Source organism: Lemur catta, chromosome 12 (genome assembly GCF_020740605.2).
Source record: "Lemur catta isolate mLemCat1 chromosome 12, mLemCat1.pri, whole genome shotgun sequence".
NCBI lineage: Eukaryota > Metazoa > Chordata > Mammalia > Primates > Lemuridae > Lemur > Lemur catta.
The window spans coordinates 62,856,867-62,881,378 of NC_059139.1; the positions used below are offsets into that span (position 1 = coordinate 62,856,867).

At 38.3% G+C, this 24,512-nt stretch overlaps 2 protein-coding genes across 2 annotated transcripts in view; both read right to left on the reverse strand.

Moving 5' to 3' along the window:
- FAM172A (family with sequence similarity 172 member A) overlaps positions 1 to 24,512 on the reverse strand; it is a 412,613-nt gene that overhangs the window by 121,160 nt on the left and 266,941 nt on the right. The window contains exon 10 of the mRNA XM_045566294.1: positions 20,873 to 20,957. Coding sequence (XP_045422250.1) covers positions 20,873 to 20,957 — 85 coding nt within the window. The remainder of the gene's footprint in view (positions 1 to 20,872; positions 20,958 to 24,512) is intronic.
- Positions 1,134 to 2,802, reverse strand: POU5F2 (POU domain class 5, transcription factor 2). The gene has a single exon (XM_045566293.1). The coding sequence runs from the start codon at positions 2,398 to 2,400 to the stop codon at positions 1,381 to 1,383; it is 1,020 nt and encodes a 339-aa protein (XP_045422249.1). The 5' UTR covers positions 2,401 to 2,802; the 3' UTR covers positions 1,134 to 1,380.

Consider the following 24,512-nt stretch of genomic DNA (forward strand, 5'->3'; position numbering starts at 1 on the left):
CAAAAGCAAAAGCAACATCAACAAAGGAGGATAAATTGGACTTAATCAAAATTTAAAACTTTTGTGCATAAAAGGACAATGTCAAGAAAGTGAAAGGACAACCCACAGAATGGGAGAAAATATTTGCAAATCATATATATGATAAAAGTTTAATATCCAGAATATATGATGGAAAGACAACCCAATTTTAAAAATGGGAAAAGGACTTGAACAGGCATTTCTTCAAAGAAGACCCAAAAATGAACAATAAGCGTATTAAAAGATGCTCAACATCATTAGTCATAAGGGAAATGCAAATCAGAGCCACAGTGAGACAGCACTTCACATTTAAGATGGCTATAATTAAAAAAAAAAAAAACTGTTGGCAAAGATGTGAAGAAATTGGAACCCTTGTACATTGATGGTAGGAATGTAAAATGGTGCATTCACTGTGGAAAACAGTCTGGCGGTTCCCCAAAAAGTTAAGGATAGAATTTCAGAGAAATTCTGAAAGTGATTTAAGACATACAATGGCAAAAGCCACCAGGGAATGTTGGATAAACTATTACCAATATCCTCTCAAAAGCATATCATAATATCCTGAAATAATAATAAAAAAAAACATATCAGCTCTCAAAAGAAAAGTAAGGGAAATTCCCAGGGAACAAACCAAACGGAGCTGAAAACCAGAGGAGTAAGCCTTGCTGGGGCTGAAGCTATGGCTGTCCAGCTTCCCAGTCTCAGCAAGAGAGGGGTTTCGAGTACGACTGTGGCAGGACAGGAAACAAACCTGTGGGATTCCATAAAATTGAACTGAGACCCCCACATAAAGCTGGGGCACTGGAAATGAAAAGGTGAGTTAGAAAAAATGCATCTTCCAAGAAAACTTGTGTGTTTCAGCAATGGCTTCTCCTTTCCTATCCCATTCCGAAGCCTTCCCTCAGAGGTAACTATTATGCTGCATTTTGTGTTTATGTTTACACAGAATTCTGCTTGTTTTTAACCCAAAAATGGTATACTAAAGTAATCTTCTGTGACTTGAGTTTTTCACTCAATATTGTGTTTATAAACAAATTAAACTCTATGTTTACTGATAACCACAAGGAATAACAGTTAATCTTAATAAAAAAAGAAACAAAATATCAAAACCATGTATTAATATATATTGTAATGTACCTTAAAACCAATGCTAGGGAAAAACAAGGAATATCACAAAACAGCAATGAACTTCAACTTCTCTCCCAAATTTTTCATAACCAACTCCCACCCCCATTCCCTACTATGCATTCTTAACTTCTTTAGACAGCAAACGGAGAAAATGCTAAAAGCCTGAATGAACCCCAGGAACATTTCCCCAGAGGCCCTCCCTTTTTCTCTGGCTTTCCCTGGAAGGGCAGGCCCTTAGCTGGAAAGCCTGGGGAGGCCCAGAGCGGCGGCCGGGGCAGAGAGGAGGGCTACCCCCGCAGAGAAAGGGGCAGGGGAATACAGCGGTGTAAAGCAACATCCCCCATAATGGGGTACATCAAAATGGAGCCCCGGTGCCAGGGGAAAGCACACTGGTACCCCTGGGCAAGGAGGCCCGGCTGCCCCCACAGCTTCCCACGGGAAGGCATCAGTGGTCGGCCGGCTGCACATCTTGCTCCGCCGGTTATAGAACCAAACGCGGCCCACTTCCTTCCGCAGCCCGAGGTCCCCCGCGATGCGGCTGATCTGCTGGGGTGTGGGCTTCGGGCACCGCAGGAAGAGTCTCTCCAGGTCATTTCCGATTCGTCTCTCCCTGCTTGCCCGTCTCCGCCTCCGAGCCTGCTGCAGCATCAGCTCCATTTTGCATACGCCCAGAAAGTTTTCCTCATCCATTTCCTCCAGCCACGTTTTCAGCAGCGGTCGCAGCTTCCACATGTTGGCGAGGCTGAGCTGCTGGGCCTCGAAGCGGGCGACGGTGGTCTGGCTAAGCACGTTCCCAAACAGAGCTCCCGCCGCCAACCCCACGTCAGCCTGCGAGTACCCCAGGCTCATCCTCTTCCGCCTCAGCTCTGTGGCCAGCTGCTGCAGCTCTTTCTCTATGGCCGGGACATCCTCTGGCAGCACCAACTTCGGGCTGCGCTGCAGGGCAAGGGAGGGCCCCGGGAAGGTGGCCTCGGAGGAGCTTCGGAACCGGGCCCCTGCCTCAGCTGCTCCGAACCGAGGCCCGCACGCCATCCTGCCCGGGAATTCGTACAGCTGGGGGCCCGGGGGCACCCCCCACACCTCGGGGCCTGGGCAGACCGTGGGCCTGAGCCCCTGCTGGACCATCAGCCTGCCGGGGGCCGCCTGGGCACACAGCCAGGCCGGAGCGTCAACCCGCACAGGGATCAGCCTTCCGGCACCGCCGCCCCCACCGTCTGGAAGCGGGTAAAAGTTTGAGGACCTGGGTCCCGCCATGGGGTGGGACGGCTGCCCCAGCAGGTCCGGTAGGAACTGATGGCTCTCGAGGCTTCAGAGTAGCCACCAGCCCTGCCCTCGAGCCCCGCCCCCAGCGGGCGGGGACGGCACTGCAGGCGAGGGTGTGTTTGTGCAGAGCCTGAGGGTGCGTTTGTGCCGAGGCGGGGAAATCTCTGGTAGGCCCTGCGGTAACTCCTTAGGCCCTAGGGTTAAGGGAGTGGGTCCTCCATCCTGGCCTTTGCTTCCAACGCCCACTGAGATGCAAAGCTCCTTTTTGGGATGTGTACCTCCAAGCTGTCGGGAGTCCCCCTTAGTCACTGCCTCCATCCTCTCCCAGGTATTTACTCCCAGCTTTCCAGAAACTGAGGTATCTACTCCCTGACACCACCCCCACCTCCCACCCCACCTGGTCTCTGGCTTCACAAGTATTAAACATCTACTTGCCAGGTACTGCTGGGACTACTTCTCAATTCATTAACTGTCTCCTCACTGGTATCTTTATGGTCACAAGAACTGCCAACAGTCCCTCTTTACACATCCCCAGTCCCTGTGCCCTAAGAAATCTAGGCATCCTGCTTGAATTTCTAGTCAGCATCAGTTTACTACCTCAGATTCTATCCCCACCCCCACACTCTGCCAGATTCCACTCCTTTACTGGGGCAGAGTTTCTTAACTAATTCCGTATTTTTCCCACCAGCCTTGAAAGTCCCTTGTTCCCCATGCTACCTCAGCTTCCTGCTCCAGAGCTTCCTCATCTAACGGAAACATGTGTATGTCATCTCTTTCCCCCTCTGGAGATAGGTCTCTGAACTGGCCTGACCTGCTGTCCCCCACTGAGGATGTTCCCTGCAATGTATGACTCACCAACATCAGGCTCCTCTATCCCTGGCCCCTCTCCCAGCAGAGACCCAAGGATCTTAGTTTGTCCTTCCATCATGCCTCTCACTCAGGCATCCAGTTCTGGCCCCTGAGTGGAGAAGGCTAAGGGGCTGGGGGTGGGGGAGCGAGGAAGAAGACCTGACCTTCCGTTCAAAGCTTCCAAGGAGGAAGAGGACAGTGACATCAGCTGGACAATCACAGCCTCTTACCCCTTCATTCTTTAACCCGACCATGATGTGGCTCTGCCTCCACTCACATCTACTGAAATCGGTAGATCTTGAAGTCATCAGTGACCTTCCAACTGTTAAATCCAAAAATGCTCATCCTACTCAGCTTCTCTGTAGTATCTGACAATGCTGGCTACTCTTGCTCCTTCTCCTTTTAAAATTTGTGTGAAATGCAGGTAACAGCCAAATCTGTATTTCAGCCCTCACTTCTCTTCTAATTTCCAGTTATTTCCCACTGCTCCAAATCAAGTTCATTATCTGAACTTCTAAACCTGCCTCTCTTTCAAGGGCCCTTTAATGGGTTAATAGCATTATCATCTCTCAGTCACCGAAGCTCAAACCTAGGAGCTGTTTTTGACATTTCCCATAATCCGTAGGGCACCAAATCTTACATATCAGGTTTCCTAAAACATCTGAATGCTACCATGTCCTTCTTAGCCTCATCTTACTGTTTCAATTTAGGCCACATATTTTCTCATCTGTACTATCATAATAACCTTATAATTGGCTTCTTGTGCTTCTCCTTTAGGTTCATCTGGCACACTGCTGCTAGACATAATTTTCCAAGAATAAAACCTAACTAAACCCAACCCAACCAAATGAAAATCTAACCATATTATATTCCTCTTAAAATATCTTCAAAATCTAGTCCCTATTCCCCCAATTGACAATGTGGGGACGCAAATCCCTGTGCATGGTACACATGATTTTTCACCACTTGGCCCCTTTCTTCTTTGCCAGCCTCATCTGTCACACCCACATCACCCCTACCCCTGCCCCCTACATCTTACCCCATGCTCCAGCAGAGAATATCTCACTTTGCAATAAAGATGCCATGCTTTCGTGCCCATCATGCCCTTGTTCATGCTGTTCCTTGTGTCTCAAATGGTTTCCCCCTGCTTCGTGGTCTCATCTCATATCATTCAGGATTCTGCTCAAAGAGTATCTCATTAGAGAGGATGTCCCTGACTACCCTATTTAAAATAGTATCCCTTGCAATCCCTGTTCCCTTTCTTATCCTACATGTATTTTTGGTATAACATGTTTCACCACCTAATACATATTTATTTTTCTGTTTATTGTCCACATCTCTACTACCAAGAGGGCAATGACTTTATCTAGTTCACTGCTGTGTCTACAGTGCCTACAACGGTGCCTGATACACAGTAGGTGCTCAGTAAACATTTTCTGAATAAATGAGGCATGCTATGCTTCCAGTCATCTTTAGGACTCAGTTTAGATGTCAACTTATGGTGAGGCCTTCTCCCAGGCAGACAGGGTTTGTTACTGCTTTTGTGGTACTCTCCTTCTACTTAATATAAATTTTTATTATAACATTATTGGTAATAATGTTACTAATAGTAAATATCAATAGTTATTTATCTTATATCTCTGTCTCTCTAACTAGAGTATGAGGTTCTTAAGGGCATGCATGCAGGAGTTATCAAGCCTGGAACATAATAGAACCCTGACTGATAACAGTGCTCAGTAACAGTGCTGAATGAGTGAATGAATCCTTACCTTTATAATTCTGAGACTAAAGCCCATTTAATTCCAGTTTAAAAATGAAAAACTTGACCCTCCCAGGTACCTCTCCATCTTTTCTTTCTTGTACTAGAACCAGGCCCTTAAACACGTCTTCTTAGATGAGGGTACCACCATGAGACTAAATCCAACTCAACACTACAGGTAATGAGGTTGTAGATATGACCTTGAAGCAATGGTGAGGGAAAAGAAGGATCAGGAACTCCATTGCTGTCTCTACAGGCTGTATATTTGATTATGTATCTGTTGGCTATATCTCCACTGCAACCTCTGCTAGAATGTGTGCTGGCTATGGGCAGGGTCCTTGTCTGTCTTGTTCACTGCTATATCTTCAAGCACCTGCAGCTATTATCTGCAGTGGGAAGTCAAGAAATATTTGTTTAATGTTAAATGAATCTGTATAGTATTAATGGTGACAAGACTTCCATAACTGCCTTGAATGAGATTTTAAGATGAAAGTCTATGAAAAACAACTTATACAGAATTTTTACTTAAGAATAATTTTGCTGGTATTTATTATTTCCAGGTATACTTACATGCTATTTTTTTTTTTTTTCAAAATCACAAAGCAACCAGTGTCTGCTAAATAGAATGCAAGGTGGATCACAAAGAAGGATAAAGGAGAGAGAGAGTAATTATATATGTTAAGGCCACAGACTGAAAACAGCCCATTTACATAAGAGAACCATACAGAAAAGGTTCATTAGTTGTTTAGAAACAATACTGGAGTAAAAATGTTTTTAATGAATTGGAAAAAAGTGAGTTCAAAGGAATTTAAGCAAAGCTTTATTATACTTATATTGAATTAAAACATAGTGGCTAAAACATGTACTAAATTAAAAAGTAAGGCTGTATTAACTTGATGGGTTTTAAAATTCACTTGGATGCTCTCACTTAAGGCTTTCCTTGCAGTTGGTCAGGTCTCATCTGCCAATGTGCCTATCTCCCGGTTTCTGTATGTGTGGTCACAAAGAAAAGCCCATATTCTTATGGGAAGTCTTGCTATCTCCTTAAAAGTATATTTAATGTGCTATGGAAAGGGGGTGACCAGGGAAAATAAACAGGAGCATATTTGGTTGGAACAGAAATAGAGATCAGAGGAAGGCAGCTGACGGGAATGCCCAAGACAACGAGTGCCGTTTAGGCTGGGGAGCTTGAAAGGCTAATCCATCACCTTCAACAAATACGGGGACCTCTTAGTAAGTGATTAGATTACAATGTAAGAATCAGGCCAGTCTTATCCACAGGGAATTACAAAGTATGGATAAGAAACACATGGTCCCAGGCCCCCATATATTTATAATCTAAATGGAGAGAAGAAAAACTGTCAGGAGAGCAGGACAGCTACATGCTCCCAAAGAGAAGCTAAGAGTTTTCTATTATTAGGATATTTGGAATAAGAGTGGTTTTCTGACATGGTTGTTTTACGCTGAAATGCACAAAGTATCAGGATTTGTGTTATTAGGCTCTCCTTAAGTATTCCCTATTTAAATGAGGCAAAACCAACTGCCAGGATTCACTAACGGTGAGAAGCAGGAAGCTGTGGAGGCAGAGTTAACAATAAACATCCTTGTAGGGCTTGGTTCGAGTTTCAGCTCTTTGGAGAGCCTTGCCCACATACTCTGGACCACGGATCTCCCTCCCCTTTGAACTTACTGCCTTTTCCAGTCAAGATACATTTGCTGCCTTAAGCAGTTAGCAGGAGTTTCATGTCTTAGCTCTCTAGCAAGGAGATACGGGATCTCCCAAATGGATATCATAGATGCCATTTATTTTGTATTTATGGGCCAAACAATGTGTTAATGTACGAATTATCCACAGAGCTCTGTTTTCATGTAAGTCCATGAAAACATCTGCATGTGACAGTGATCTGCCTTTGACTTATGTCACTCTGTTGGTCAGTTATTTCATTGGCTAGGAAGGTGATCCTTGCTTCATCATTTCTCCAAATGTATCTCTTCCAAAGCTGGTCATGCTACAGATAGAGAAGGACAGGGCTTTGTTCAAGGGTCTAGGAGAAGTACCACATGTCTAGAAGTCTCCAAAAGAAACCCTTTCTGAGTACAATTAAATCAATAGAGAAGATCAGAAGATCTAAGAATGATGTCCAAGCCAGAAAGGGCAAGGCACACTAGATGGTGCCGATCTTTATTGTCGTCTCCGCTCTGTAGGTGTCCTAGTAAGTTAGCTCTGACCAGGCATTGTGGTGTAAAGACATTGCCACTCAGTGGGGCAGGTGCAGGACCCCCAAGAATCATATTAGTCAAGGAGCAAGAAAAAGGCAAAGGCAGGAGACAAAATCCAGAGATTAGTTGCTGGAGAGTGCCTCCCTGGATCTAGGAAGTAAAGTCAGGAATCCGGAAAAACTCTGGCAGCCAAGATCTTTAAGGAAGGATGCCTCCCACCTCAGAGTGAGCGAGTTAACACTACACATTACAACAATTTAGTTCACTGAAAAATACCTCAAAATACACTGAAATGATTAAACTGTCATGCTTTATGTGGATCTTTAAGCACTAACCTATATAAGGAAAGTGAGACATCAAAGATAAGTTAGGCAATTAAGAAAAACTGATAAAGTCCGTATAATAAGAACATTAAAGTTGTAGTAACATGGAAAAAGAGCTAATCAAATGAATGTAGATACTATATAGGATCATTTATTGCTCTATGAGATAATTTTCATAATAGATAACAATAGCAGTGTTCTGCACAGGAGATAACAGAAGACAAGAAGATGGGCAAAAGGACAGCTATTTGTCAATACAGTAATACAAGATGCTTTTACTCTTATAAAATATGTAGAGAAAAGCTAGAATGTAGTAGTGCTGCTGACATAGAATTTCCTTGATTTCCTTAACTTCAGATTGAGATTGGGAAGGACTGTTTTGTCATTACTTCTTTTTGTTGTTGTTCTTTTTAGCATTAAAAAAATGGCTCTGCTGTGATGTAATTGCTGCTTAGAAATAAATGCTCATGACACAAATATGACACAACTACACAGTCGGAGGCTACAAAGACATTTTTGAGTATACAAGAAAAGGCCCTCCGTTTTATTTTGCAGATCTGAGATATTCATGAGCTATGAAATTCCTGTGCTATAAAATAGTATTAAGTATAAAAACCCTATACCCTTCACTGGAAGCCTTAAAGAATTTTAAATATCTGTATAAGGCAGGAAAAAGAGTTGAGCTGAGTGGGGCTGAGTTGAAAGGCACTATGGTGATGAGTCAGGTATATTCACATACAGTCAAAGATAGATACAGTTCAAGGTTCTTGTTATGCTAAGCATGATTTAAACAAACTTTTTAGCTGAGTTTGCCCTTGTTACAGAAGAAAAGCTTTAAGGATGTTCTTGCATTGATTACTCTAGTCAGGGTGTAGTCACTGTCTTCTACATTCAAATTTTCACTGTGCTTCCACTTGAGAGCAGGAGATGCAAAACTGGCTTAACAAAAAATTTTCCATTACAATGCACAGTAAAATACACTAACAGAAATGACAGCTTATGACCAATGAAACCAGTAATTCTGGATGTGACATGGGATCAAAGAAGTGAGAACTAGAATAGAATTTTTGCTTATAGCAGATAACTCTTTTAGGTGCTGTGAGAATGATTGTTTTTAAAAGAGATTCCAAATTAATTGACTTTGCTTCTATTGCCATCACAAGTTTGGGGCCTCTGTGGATTTCCCTGGAATCTCTTTGAGAAACTATGAACTGAAGCAAGCCAAATAGAGTCACTCATGCCTTTTTTTGAAAAATGAACTCTTATTTTAGGTAACATTAAATGCAGTAATGATCACGGAAAATTCAAGAGGTAGTACCAGGCTAAAAATGATTAGCAGAATTTACCCAAATATGTAGATTAAAACTCCTTTCAACATTTTAAACCTGATAAAGCTTTAAACAGCATTCAGTCAGCTTATTAAACTAAATCTTCCAGAGTCACCTCATGGTAATTCCAAAGGCCTTAGAGAGAACCAACCAGGTTGTCACCCTCTCTTTCGAGCAAAAGACTCATGCCCAAATCAAAATTTAACTGACTAGAGTCCATTGTGCAAGCTCCCAGTAGCCTGCTTTTCAATCTATATGTGTGCAGAAAACATCAGGCAGATGAAGGTTTCATCTTTTGAAAGCCTCAGAACTCTAGGAAGTAATTATATCAAACCAACTGTGAATGGAAAACTGAAAGCAAAACTTCTATTATCACTATTTATTAATGTGAATGTTACTCTTTTTGGAATATTCAAGTATACATTTACATGGCTCAAGAAATGCAAAAGTGTATACAGTGAAAATGCACAGCATTTAGCTTTAATTTTTATTTTGTTGTCAATCATGGCATCCTTGGCAAGTGCTGATATGGTCAACTTGCAGCCAGGATTTTATGTTTTACTTACATAGAATTTTCTGTAATAATTTAAATTCAAGAAAGATATTGGTCTTTTATGATTGACAGAAATGTAGATGAAACATAAGGAAGAAACTGATGAATTTAACTTTCTCTTAAGGATATGTTTTAGGGCAGGTGTCATTTTGAAAAGAAGACAGTGTATTAAAGAACTGATAGGCTTTCAGGGGTTGAATGAGAGTATGGAAAGATAGGAGATTAGCAGGAAGAAGAATAAAAGAGAAAGGGTTAGCATGGAATTTAAGTGGAAGATTTTGGAGAATGAAGAAATAGGGTAGAATATTGAAGAATAGTAAAATAAGGAGTTTAAAAACTGTACTTTTGTAGAAGATATATCAGGAGGCTCTGAGGGTAACCCTATGACAAGACATGACTAGAATTAGGACTTAGATTATCTAGAAATACAAAGACAGGAGACAAATGACAAGGTTTTTGAATTCTCAAATACTGAAAAGCAATGAACAATTTCCCTGAAACTATAGTACATGACTTGCTGGACAAAATAATTGCTAATAATAAAAGCAACTACAGGAAGTCCTTGTTTTGCATGGAAGTGTGGGACTATAATAATGACCACTACAAGCTGAAATCATGCAAAATGATAATAATCAATAGGAAAAATCATGATTGTTTTGTGATCATTAAAATTTTGTCAAAATGTCAAAAAGCCTCTATTGTCAGTTAAAAATGAATAAGGGAATGAAAAACTAGTAAAACTGATTTTATTTAGTACACTATAATTTAAAACATCAGAAACAATGAGAATTAAAGTGCTTTATTTCTTTGTAAAAAACTTATTTAAAGTAGTTTGATCAGTGCTTGCTGCCTTCTCATCATATAACTTATGATATATTCAAGCTTATCTTTTCTAGTACTGGGCAAAATGTCACACTCCTAAGTTTGGATCAGCTTCCAACATATCCCTTGCACTTTCAATGTTGTGAAATATCTCTGAGAGTTCATTTAATGTGAAGGTTTTTTTTTTTTCTTTTGCTTTGTTATTTTTGCCAGTGTCACTTCCTCTGGGACATTTTCATCCTGTTTGTCATAAATACTTTCCCATTTCATTTCCAATGTTTCATTTCTTTGTTGCACTGTCAAGTGCAACATCATTGTTGGTCAAGTCTCCCCTTTGATAATCCATTTTTGTAAAATGGGAGACAATGCTATCTGTGCATCAACTGAAAACAGATTTTGAAAGAAGTGATATGATTGGCCATGGATCAGGATGTGTGTCTGTTATTCAGATAGAGATTTGTGGACTGAAGGGTTCGTGGCAAAGTTTGTACTTAATGCAATTGATCACAGTTAATACACTGTGGTACCTAAAATTTGAACAGTGTTTTCTAGGGGATTGATGTTACTTAAAGATGGCAACTAAAATTTATGTATAGCAGAACGGGCAAAGCAAAGACTGCCTATAATTATGAAGTTCCTACTATATGCCAGGTACCATTTTAAGAGTTCTATATAGATTATTCCACTTAATTCTCAACATAACCCAATGAGATGGTACTAGTCTTACCCCATTTTACAGACAATGTGATTGTAGACATTCATTTGACCACATTATATTAATAGAATTAACTCTTTCTATATTTGGGAGAATACAAATTTCCCACAGTCAGGACAAATCCAAAGATTTTCATGATAAAAGCTAGCTTACTACTATTAAAGAATTTGAAATGACAAGTATATTCATTTGGATGCATGTCTAGAGTAAAAAGTCAGGTTCTCACAATAGTGTGGAAGGAAGGTAGATACTTTCAGAAGATGCGCTAACTCTTAGCATCAGAGTACCGTTTAATAAAAAAGGGTGTCAGTAAACTAAGAGTTACTTTTGGATTCTGAAGGAGCTCATAAGTCCTTAACTCCCCACTCCTCTAACTTTCACACCTACAAACTGAAGTCACTAATCAAACAAATTATGTCTCAAAATTTATCATTAAATACAACTGTTTTCCTTCAGAAAAGGACTATATTTTAAGAAATATAATAAAAATTTTAAGAATTATACCCTTTTAAAGTGTTGATAATCAACTCTGAACATCTTGAGATTTTATAAATAAAAAATATTTGGGCTCTGTATAATGCCTAATGTTCACTTTGAATGTTCATTTTAGTACCAAAGAATATTCTTTTTAGATGTTCCAAGTCACCTCTTGAAAGCAATGCAGGTTCTCTGAAAAGATATATTTTGGGAGCATTTTGGCCAGAAGACAGATTTTTCACTGGTGACTTGTCCGTCTTTCTATGACATGACAGACAGGGCAGATTGACAGGGGGTACATGGGAGCAGACAGAGAATGCGTGGGCAAGAGCAGACAGAGCGACCTTGTGGCTTGAGGGAGACACAAAGCCCGCAGTCAAAGGGAAGCGAAGGGCAGGTGGACCCAGGCAAAACACAGTCAGGCAGTGGAAGACAGAGACACGTGGGCTGGGAGAGATGGATTCCAAAGGCTGGCAGGACAAAGAGTCTTCAGGTGTGGGAGACTGGAAGCCAGGGAGACACGGCAGACAAAAACGGTAAGAACAGAGTCATACATAGAGACTAAACCGGATGAAAGAGTCAGTGTCAATAGACAGACACAGAGGGATCCATCAAGAGCAGTGACCCAGACAGAGCTGACAGAGGGTAGGAGAAATAGAGGACAAGTGAAGCAAAGATATCCATAGGAAGGGAGATCAAGACTTAACATATAATAAAAAGGATGAAAATGTCTATCTTAGGTACCACTGGCCTCTGAGTTACTTTTCTAACAATTATGGACACAGCATTAGGAGCCATTAGACACTGCTATAGAGGCAGTAAAAGTAATAGCTCTTTCATATTAACTCAAAATGTATAACTTAAAATACAAATGAAAATTCTTATTATTCAGTTATTTATTTTGGCACTCCAAAAATAATTAGTTTTCAATTTTTTTTATCTTTAAAGAGAAGAGTTAGCTCAGTAAAAGGAGAGTTGCCACCTTTACTGCCAAATTCTTCGAAGGATTTTTCACAAATTGGTTCAGAAAGCTGTAAAAAAACATGGTGGCTATTTTTAATTTTTTTAAAGTGAGATTTCTGGAGTGAGACTACTTAGATTCACTGTGATTACTGGAAAACTGATAGTCAAAATCATAGAATATTGGACCTGATTAAATATCTATAATCAGGGCAAATGATTATATATTAGTTATCTACATAAATGAAGATACTTTATTTAGATAGGTTGCTTTAAATGATTCTCTAATTAATTATTTCCCCAGAGTTCTTGATTCCAGCTATTTGTCATGAATGATTCATTGAAAACACAGAGTTCCTGGTGGTCAACTTTTAGAATACTCATCCCTTGTACTAACTAATAATTATAAGGTAGCAGAGAATAATGAATAGGGAAATGGATAAATAAAAGCTACAAGGCCAATTCTATAAGTAATGAACAAAACTGCCTGAAGAGTGCTATTTAGTTAATGAAAACATCACTTAAAGGATTAGAATATATATTTTTGAATGCAAAGGAGACTGCTACAATTCTTGATCAGTACATGTAGTCTAAAGTAGAACAGTATCATATATGCTAATTTGCCTTGAATTCTAAGATCTATTTACAAGGCAAAGTATAGATTTTCAATTACCTAATTAATTTGAGCTGTGTCTAAAAACATATTAGACAACTCGTCTACACATTCTGAATGACACCACATTCTAGAGGCAATTACTGTTGATTTTTCATTGCTATCTTTAGAAGGAACTGATTATTCACTAACAAAGAAGAGATATAACTCCTTAGTGTCATTTCCCCAAGAGAGATTTCCAGCAATAAAGTGAAGTGACTATTTAGCAAATATTCAGTAAGTTCAGTCAGTGTAAACAGTCAATCTGGATTATTTAAGCAAAGAAAAATTAGGGTTACATTAGCAGGTCGTCTACAATTCAAATTCATCTTGTAATTGCTAACTTTTCACTTCACATTTTGGTGAGGAAATGAGGGTTGGCAGTTAGGTACGTATCACCAATGGGACCCTTCTTCTACATCCAAAACTGAGAAAGGTCCATCTAAATAGAGGAACTTTGCAAGTTTAAGTTTTAACCCAGAAAACATCTACTATGTTTGTTTGCTTTTTTCCTTTTCTTCCTTCCTATTCTCCTTTAAAAAAAAACATTTAATGTATACTGTTATCTTTCTAATTGTTAGGTGCCTGATTTATATCAAGTGTTCTAGGTAAGCGGAAATAATAGAGAAAAGCCTATCTAAGCCATGGTAGGGCAAGAAACAACATGATGCATATAAGCTCTGGCACGAAATGTTCTGATAGGTATCAGGCACCTAGACAACACAGTTGCAGTGAATCTAGGTTCAGGTCTTTCCTTAACAGCAGGTAGAAAAATGACACTGTAAGGTAGAACTTTCCATCCTGTGTGCCCTGTGCAATACAAAGTGGTCACAGGCAGGTCAAGATCCCCTCACCCTTCAGGTCAGACAAGAGGGGACTGGGGTAGCAAGCTTCTGTCCACTCACCTGTGGACATAAGCAACCTTGTCTGTGAGCCCCAGAGTGCTGTACAAATGGTGTAATTTCCTATATACACCACTTCAGAAATAGTGGAATAACTTTAATAATTTGCTGGTAACTATGCTTTGTGGTTACCATAAACCTTTCAGGATTGGTAAAGTGGATCCCACAATTCGTACCCTTTCCTTCACACACATACACTTCAGGTTCTCTCTTCCTGCTTTATATTTTCACCTACATGGAGCTTAACATTCTAGTAGGGGAGACAGACAATAAACTCCTATGTAAATATCTCATTTATCTTGTTTATTGTCTATCTCCCCTACTAGAAGGTAAGCTCTGTGTGGGACCTTTACCTGTTGCAATTCACTGCTGCATCCCTGGCACGTGGGGCAATGTCTGATACACAGTGACAATTTACTGAGTGAAAGCACACCCGGAGAGGCACCTAGGGAGCACCTTTAGAGGGGGAGAAAGTGTATCAGCCTTAGCTGCAGCACTCACCCAATGTTGCCCCAGGTAAAACCAGTCTGGCAGAGTGACCTGTCATTCATGTGGCAGCCAAAGCAAGCTGTGCCTGCTTGTAAGAAGTCAGAAGCTATCAATGCTCTGTAACCTTGCCTGTTCTTAAACATTTATATTTTCCTTTCCTTTCCCCCTAGAGGAATGCCTCTTCATACACAGTCAAAAATTAACTTGGCTATTTTGGGGGAGCGGCACATCACCCAAGATCATTTCTAATTTTATCTTTACTGCTACCTCGGTGTCTCTTTCAGCTTTATTGTTTCCAGATTTCCATGTCCTATGAATATTTCTCTTTCAACTATTAATTTTCCTTTTGATTTTTTCACCATATTTTCTATCTTTCTGTGGTTCTGATTTCTGTGTAATATTTTGTGACCCTTATCAATGTCACAGAGAACATAGGAAAACATAAATAAATAAGTTATTTGTTATTTATAAATAGAGACAGGGAAATGGATGGGAGAATATGTCTGCAAATGTTTTTTCACTTCTATAGGATTAAAATAATCAATAATAGTTTTAAAATAAATGATAGCTTTGAATTTTGAAATGCCTAATGAAAATATATAGTACTATTTTACATTTTTATAGTGTCTTCCTTCTAATGAACTCAAAATATCCCTCCAGAAACTATAAAGATTGCCCTCAGAACATTTCTACAAGATAAGTTGGGCAGATATTTGCTGTTGCCATTTTATAACAAATAAACAACCAGAATGAGGACTGTACAATAAACAGATTCTGTTAACCTATTACATCATTCTCTGAATAACAGTGTATTCGACTGGCCAACTTTACTATAGGAAACACTATAAATAAAAAGAAGTGGGGAACCAGTCACTTGCCACAGATTCAAGACCCATCAAATATCTACCGTTCACTATATGTTAATAATGAAAAAGCTATTATTTTAAGTATAGGTGCAACATTGTCAACACTTAAGTGTGGAGCTGTCAAGTATTAAGTTGCTTTAAGAAAAAAATATACAATGTGAGTATGTTGAAAATAATTATTGGTGATATTTTAAGTAAAATTTTAAAATTTTATCATACCTACTTTTAAATTACATATATACACGGGTAAACAACATTCATAAAATGAAGTTATTATGACCAATAATATTTTTTTTGGTAAGGGGAAGTAGATTTAGTTATATAGGAAAAATACAGTATTAAGTATATATTTTTATAGGTAATTTCACTGCTATTACTGTGAAATTTTCAGTCAAAAGATAAAAGCATATTATAACAAGAAAAAACACTTTATAATTTAGCAAACTGGAAAAACAGAAAGTCTTCATGAAATTGAATATACAGCCTGAATAGTCATTACTATTAATAGTTTGTGAATAGTATACATGTTGAAATCTTCAAATAATATTAACATTTTAAATGGTAGATAATAGTATTGCTGATCAGAGAAATTCAGGTGTTTCAACAACCTTTGGTTATTTCCATTTGAATTTCTTGCCCTCACCATCCTTTGATTTCCCCCTCCCACTACCCTACTTCTGGTAATGATAATTCCATTGTCTCAGTTATTTACACTGAATCTTATCATTGCATCCTCCCTTTCCTGTACCCTCCACATCCAATCTGTTTATCCTCAAGGAGTGTGGATTCATGCCAGCTATATTTGTTATAGCTCCCTTATCCTCTCCATTCCCATTCATGCCATCATTTCCATTATCGTCACAGCCTGATGAGAGTCCACTGCCTCTGGCTTCTTGTTCCTTTCTTTTATGCATTTGCTAAATTGATCTTTGATCATGTCATACCCCTTGTTCAACATTTTTTAAGGACCATGAGGAAAACCACTAATTTTGGTTGAAAAAGTGTTAACTTTTTATAAGTAGACATGGAAAATGTTTGTGGGGGAGTGCTGGCCCTAACTCTTTCCTCATTTGATAGAGCCTAATGTTGATGTCGGCTTCAAAAGGAAGAACCTACCCATAAGCAGAGGGCAGAAAAGTAATTCTTTCTTTTTCAATTTCTAGAGAAAAAGATAGTTATGATGAGCTCTTGTTCAGTGCTATCACCCAGCTTCTAGAACAGTGTCTGGAACACAGTAAGTGCTCAATAAATATTTGAGGAATAAATGGATATGTGCTGGGGAATGTACATGAAATTTCCTTCTGATTTAGGCAAAATTTGTTGGAACAAAAACCCACAGCAAACAGAAAGTTATAAAGAGTAGCATGTGCTGATGGAGAAGCTGCAGCAAGTTATCCAGAAGATCTAGGTAAGATCATTGATGAAGGTGGCTACACTAAATAACAGATTTTCAATGTAGATGAAAACAGTCTTCTACTGGAAGAAGATGCCATCTAGGACTTTTATAACTAGAGAGGAGAAGTCAATATTTGGCTTCAAAGTTTCAAAGGACTCTCTTGTTAGGAGCTAATGCAGCTGGTGACTTTAAGTTGAAGCCAATGCTCATTTATCATTCCACAAATCGTAGGGTCCTAAAAAATTATGCTAGATCTACACTGCCTGTGCCCTATAATAGAACAACAAAGCCTGGATGAGAGCACGTCCGTTCACAGCATAGTTTTTACTGAATATTTTAAGCCCATTGTTGAGACCTATCACTTGGGAAAAAAGATTCCTTTCAAAATATTACTGATCATTGAAAATGCACCTGGTTACCCAAGAGCTGTGATGGAGATGTATGAGCTTCACATTGTTTCCATGACTGCTAAAACAATATCCATTCTATAGCCCATGGATCAAGGAGGAGTAATTTCAACTTTCACATCTTATTATTCAAGAAATAAATTTTATAAGGCTATAGCTGCCATAGATAAGGATTCCTCTGATGGATATGGCAAAGTAAACTGAAATCCTTTTGGAAAGGATTCACCATTTTAGATGCCATTATGAACATTTATGATTCACAGAAGATAGTCAAAATATCAGCACAAACAGGAGTTTGTAAGAAGTTGATTCCAACCCTCATAGATGACGTTGAGGGGTTCAAGACTTCAGTGGAGGAAGTAACTGCAGATGTGGTATAAAGGGCAAGAGAACTAGAATCAGAAGTGGAACCTGAAGACGTGACTGAATTGCTGCAATCTCACAATAAAACTTGAGTGGATGAGAATTGTTACTTAGGCATGAGCAAAGAAATTGCTTTCTTGAGATGGAATCTACTCCTAGGGAAGATTTTGCGAACATGGCTAAAGTGACAATAAAGGATTTAGAATATTGTGTAAACTAGTTGATAAAGTGGTAGCAGGGTTCGAGAGGACTGACTAATTTTGAAAGAAGTTCTACTATGGGAAAAATGCTATCAAACAGTATCACATCCTACAGAGAAACTTTTTGTGAAAGGAAGAGTCAATTGAGATGGCAAACTCTATTGCTGTCTTATTAAGAAATTGCCACAGCCACCTCAACCTTTAGCAATCACCACTCTCATCAGTCAGCAGCCACTAACATTGAGGCAAGACCCTCCACCATCAAAAAGATTCACTGAAGGTTTAAATGATCTTTAGCATTTTTTAGCAATAAAATATTTTTAAGATAGGTACATATTTTTAGACATAATGCTTTACACACTTACAGACTACAGTATAGTATAAACATAACTTTTATTAATATATGCCCTGGGAAACCAAAGTTTCTTGCCTCACTTTATTTCGATATTTGCTTTATTGAGGTGGTTTAGAACTGAACCCACAATACCTCTGAGGTGTGCCCATACTGAATGGGTAGGAGAAGAAGGTAGTTATAAATACCAGCTGCAACTACATGACCAGTTGCAAAAACAAAGAATACAGAAGTATTTATTTATTTTGATATGAACATTTTTGTATATATACAAACTTTTTTATCTCTTCTCTTATTTCCTTATCATCAAATATAACATGCATTAAAACTACATGTTATATTAGCTGTATTTCTCAGTATTTAATTTATAGGACACCAACGGTAAGAAGAATGAATATCAGCAAGGGACAATTAAGGGACTTTGTACCTCTACTGGAGAAAGGGTTAGTATGTTTTTGGTTCTACATGGGATAGCTGTTACCTGTTTGGTGGAAGTATGACTTTATTAATGTCTTTGTTTGGAGATTAAGTCTGTTTTGAAGAGATGTATATGAGTGCCAGCTTGGTAAGAGGTGGGCCCTGGTGACTTTTTAATGTGTCACTTTGTCTAGGTTGAACTATATTTCCCAGAATTCCTTGTCTATTTCTCGTTAGGACGGTACACAAGGAAGGTTTCTTTTCTTTTTCTTTTTCTTTTTTTTTGTTGTTGTTTTAAATTTGGAGGGTTGAAGTGAAGCAGCAGCCATCACTCATGTTGTCACTTATCTGCTGGCTCACCTTAAGGCAATAGGGAGGACTGCATTTGCTCCACTTTGCCCTGGATTCTCTGTCAGCATCTCTGACTCCTAAAGCAGGTGTGTGTATAGCTCCATGACAAAGGGAGGCTTCTCCAGGACACCCACACCACAGAAGACAGCGCCAACAAGAACTGACACGGGTTTAAGTCTATCTTCATGGACTCTACCTCTTGCTTATGGGTTCTAGCTCATTCTTGTGCTCTCTGCCACTTTATGTCCCTCCTTCCTTACCAACTGTCTGCTCTGTGAACTCAAGCTCCATCATCGCATGCAAACTCAACATCCTTACAGAGATCACCTAACCAGCTCTGGCCAAATCCTAGTAACAAATCTTTTCCTATATACAGTCTGTCTTCATTATTTGTGGATTCTGTATTTGCAAATTCACCTACTCAATAAAATATATTTGCAAGTCCCAAATCAACACTCATGGCACTTTTGCAGTCATTTTCAGACATGCACATGTGCAGAGTGGTGAAAAATTTGAGTCACCTGTTCCTAGCTAAGGTTGAACAAGGCCATGCTCTGCCTTTCTGTTTCATCTCTCACCCTGTAAACAGGTGTCCTTTTCATGGACTGTTTAGTGCCATGTTTTTCTCATTTTTGTGCTTTTGTTGGTGAGTTCACTCTTTAAAATGGCTCTCAGATACAGTACTGAAGTGCTGTCTAGTGTTCCTAAGCACAAGAAAGCTGTGGTGTGTCTTATGGAGAAAACATGTGTGTTAGATAAGCTTTGTTCAGGCATGAGTTACAGAGCTGGCCATGTTACATATTGACTGGTTGACAAAAAAATGTGACCAGAGGCTCACAGGAACCTAACCCTGTATTTCACCCAAGAACAATATTTGCTAATTCAGTGCTCTCAGTTACTTCGTAGAATATAGCTACCATAAATAATGAGGATTATATATTATACATGTATATATACAGATGTATACCATATGTATATATATTGTAGCATATATATCTTCTAGTGGTTCTGTTTCTCTGCTTGAACACTTACTGATAGACCTATAAAATTTAGCTATATGATAGTGAAACTAAGTTGAAGTTTATATATTAATGATAGAGACATTTAGTTATAACAATACTTCTTTACCTAGAATCTGAACTATTCTCCAAATTATTTCCTTTAAATAAGTAAACATATCTCCAACAATAAGTACTTAGTGATTAGCTGTCACCTATGGTTGTAGTTTGTGTTTCAAACTTCTGCTCATTCTCCAGCATCCATGGCTATAGCAAGTCCATTTCAGTTATTAGTCATAACTAGATACCACTGCTCACTTGTTTGGAAACTGGGAAAGCCAAAACCAGAAAGCTACAACAAATGTCACTCTCTCTACTTACCTAGAGACTCAAATACAAACCCCATATGCTGGAGATCAGCACTATCCTTAAACTTAATAGAGCCCAGCTGCTTCCTGAAGTGCTCACATCTTCACCCATTCCCTTTCAACAGACAGGTCAGTCTTGCCTTTCTTCCCTGTGAACATCTTCAGATCCTTTCCTGACCTTGCTCCCTAAATTGCTTTGTTTCTTTTGCCTAGGATGCTATCTTGCATGCTTTCCCACAGTCTAAATCCTAACACAAGGTCCAACTCAACTCTTTGCATTAAAAATTTTTTTTCTAAAGACACAAACCAGCCTTGACTGTCTGGCATATCACTGAGTTGGTACTCAACTGGAGACAAGCATTCCGTGAAAGATCCTGTATGGCTACCCAGTCCTTGTCTTTTAGGTATTTATGTATACGTGTCTCATCTCCATAAGCATCAACAGCAACTATCTAAATTACTCTTGAATTGTTTCACCATCTTACTGAGTTTGTTAGTAAGCATTTTAGGCTAAAATTACCATTTTATCATAATTAACAAATTGTGATAGTGGATTAGACCCACGCAGTATGTTACCAATAATTAGTTCAACAATTCAAGGCAGAACAACATAGTTAATTCACAAAATAAATTTCCACATTACATTATCATACTGTTCATCTTAAAAAAACCATACATCTGTCATCAAACACATACCTGCTGAGACCCGGGGGCAGTCAGGTAGCATGGACTCCACTGACGTGTCTAATGGTTCCGAGCTAGAGACCCAATTACAACAGTTCTGCAATGTAATAGAAGACAACATTGTTGAAACATAATTTAAGCCAACACCAAAGTTTTAGGCTGAAGAGATTAATTTATCCTATAAAATCAACCACTAGAAGTGTATTCAATTTATTTTCCATAAACTTTAAACTTTTTTGTCCTTATGTAAATAGTCAATAATTATTCATGACTAAAATGAGTACAGAAAAAAGTTTGTCTTACAACAACTCAACAGCAAATCATCTGTGCTGATATTAAAAAAAAATCTGTAACCCTTCTGTGAACCATGATATAATATATTTTTAAGAGAAGTTTAGAAGGCCAAGGAGTAAGCACACAAAGGAATCCTAACTAAGGGAAAATAAAAAACCAATCCATTTTTAACTTTCAGATTAAAATACATACTAATATGAACATGTGAAAGATGAGCTAATTTATAAATTATATTCTTTGTGTAATACCAGAAGAAATAAATTTTGCATTTACTCTTCAAAATCTGGCCTATAAATGCTATCGTTTAATTTTTACTTTGACTTGCTTCAGTGAAAGTTGTATCAAAGTAGTTATAAAGGAACACAACCTGGTGAATTGTAGCTGTGTGTCTGAGGACACAAAGCCTTCAATATTAAAGATCAACCTGCAAGGTGTAATGATGATTTACAACTTAGACAAATGAAATAAAAATAATCTATATTTCTTTTATACATTTTAAGTCTGTATTTGAAGTCTGGCTTTAAAAATGTGATTACCGTCATGTGGTTTTAAAAAATTTCTCAACACACACACACACACACACACACACACACACACACACACAGAATTTCCAGACAGTTTTATTTTAAAAGAAATCATCCTATCAATCATGTTGGAAAAATCAGTGATTGCTATTCTGGTAAACAAGCACGTATTGTGTATTTTTAGATGCTTGCTGCCTTGGTTGTGCACCATGGAATCCGTCCTCACTGTGGAAAGATCCTTGACTGGTAGATCAAGTGTCTTATTGTATTTCCTTAATTCATTCTGTCTGGAAGAAGATGTCAGCTGTGTTGCAGTGAGGAGAGAATTTCAAAGACCCCAGTCCCCACCAATAAAGGCCGAGGAATGGCTTTTGAATAGATTTGTCAAGGCAACCCTACTGTTCTGGGACCAGGGAGAGCAGGAATAACATAAAGGAAGGGTTGCTGTATGAGATTAGAAAGTGAAGTTCACAAAGCATGGCAGATTTTTGTAAGAAACAGTAGATCAATGAAACTATTGAACTGTGTAGGGAAAAAAAACATGAAAACAAACACAACGTCTAGTAATGTTCTTAAATGCTTTCTCTCTTTTTACATTTAAAATGGATGAAATATTAGTATTTTTCATGTATTACAAAAGCTTGATGGTTTAAAGTGGATACATATTTTATAACGTGCACTCCTAATCTTAATTAGCAGCTGAATGCAAAATTATACAATGTAAGAGTAGAAATTATAAAAGAAATAGGGTTTTAGGAGATATTTCATACATTTGAAATAAGTAAAATTAATATTACCATTGATAGAACACCACATCAGAGAGTTCTAGATAATGCAGAAGATTAGCACACAATTAGCCAGCTTTTATATACAATGTGACACTTGCTTGTAAGAAATAAGTATTCTCCAAAGCAGTGTCAAGATATGTAAATGGATGATTTGTTTTATCATTCAGCGCAGCCCCTAATAAATTCAAAAATCATGACTTCTATAGGTACTAAAAATAGGCTTCCAATGATACAGGGAGATAGCTTCAATGAAGAATGACTTTCTCTTTCTCTCTCTTTTTCTTAAACAATTCAGTCTTTTCAATGACAGCAATTAGCACTACCAACAGACAGGCAGCGATTAGGTACTGTATGTATTTCAATTATTATTCATCCTACTAGTACTTCCAAATCTGATGAAAGTCAGCTATTATCCAGGTGGTAAGTCGGTCTTCATACTGCTCACCTATACTTCACATATGTAAAACTATGTCTTATAGGATTTTCTAGATGAATAAAAGTGATGGTACGTGACAATGTGCAGGGGATTAATCACTTTGTGATTTGTTACTGACTTTAAAAAGCTGAACAAAATGAACTTTTGTCCAGTTTTCCCAGCTCAACTTTAATTCAAACACTTAAAGCAATACATAGGTTGACATTTTGTGATTCTGATATTTCAGTTTTTATCTAGGCACATGCATAATGCTTCGACCTCTCATAAAAATCAGATAGATGTTAAATACCTTATAGCTAATGTGAATATGTCCAAAAGTTCTGTGGAATGACAAAGTACCTGTGTAGGATTGTCAAGATTTGATATTGTAATTTCAAAGAGTGTAAATGTGTGTGCATTTTAAACCTACCGGGAAAAGTAGACAATAGAGTATAATGAAAAACATAAACATATTGGAAAATGTAGGTAAAGAAAGACATATAGACATTATATATGAATTTGATCTGTTCGAAATTTCATCTTATCAAATCTAACTCCCTATTCTGAAATTTTCTATAGGTTAGAAACCAAATCTCTTTCACTGTTTTTCTAATGCATATCTACCCCTCTTTTCAATGCCCTAATTTTCCTCTACCCCAGTTTTTCAGTTCAGATGAACACTACTAAAGTGCTCTGGGTGGTGACACAGGTAGCCCACTAGGAAAGCCCTACCTAAATTCAAAACATGCTGGAGTGTTAGCAGTCCCTGGAATCTCAGGTGCCCTGAGTAGGCAATAAGGCATGTTGGACTAGAGGTGCCAACAGTGCCTTGTTTGGGTCTCAGATGAAGCCCCCTTGTCCCAAAACACAAGTATAGAGAAAGAAGCACTTGGCCAGAGCAGGCAGATTGACACGGATAATGTAATTAGTGTTTCTCTGGGTCTAAAGGAACAAGAGAAAAATAGGTGATGTAATGAGTGTTTCTTAAAGTTAAGTGTTTTCAATTTAAAGGTTTTTTTTCCTCTGAGATTATAACTACAGATTTCTGTGGTTGTAAATTTTCCTCTTTGTAAAAATCAAAAGTTTGGGAACTATTTATATGGACTAGAAATTTCTATAGACCATGGCGCTGACTTCCTTTTTGGAAAAAAAGTTATTTTTATTATTATTGTTTTTATAGAGATGGGGTCTCACTATGTTGCTTGCCCAGGCTGTATTTGAACTCCTGGACTCAAGCAATCCTTCCACCTCAGCCTCCCAAGTAGCTGGGATTACAGGCATGTGCCGCTGTGTCTGGCTAAGTGGCTCTCTCTGACATTTGAACCTAGGGTTGACAACATTTCAGAGTAGATATGAAATGAATTTATTTTTTAATAAAAGGGTTAGAATTTAGGATATTTAAAGAGAAAAGGAGGTAGTAGCTATTCAAGGTGTTTGGAGGTATTTGAAGATGTTTGCTTCTTCGATTGAGTCTAGATTTTATTCATTTTTATTGAATTTTCTGAGTTGTTAATCACCATTGTTTTAGAAGTTGATCTTGACTATGGAACGTTTTGTGTGCTCAGACAAGCACAACTATGATTCACCAGGTTGTGTTTCTAGGGCCTACACTCATAGCTGAATGGTAAAAG

Bases quoted from the DNA above. Each gene is read 5' to 3' on its own strand.
- POU5F2 (XM_045566293.1), bottom strand. From the start codon at position 2,400: ATGGCGGGACCCAGGTCCTCAAACTTTTACCCGCTTCCAGACGGTGGG.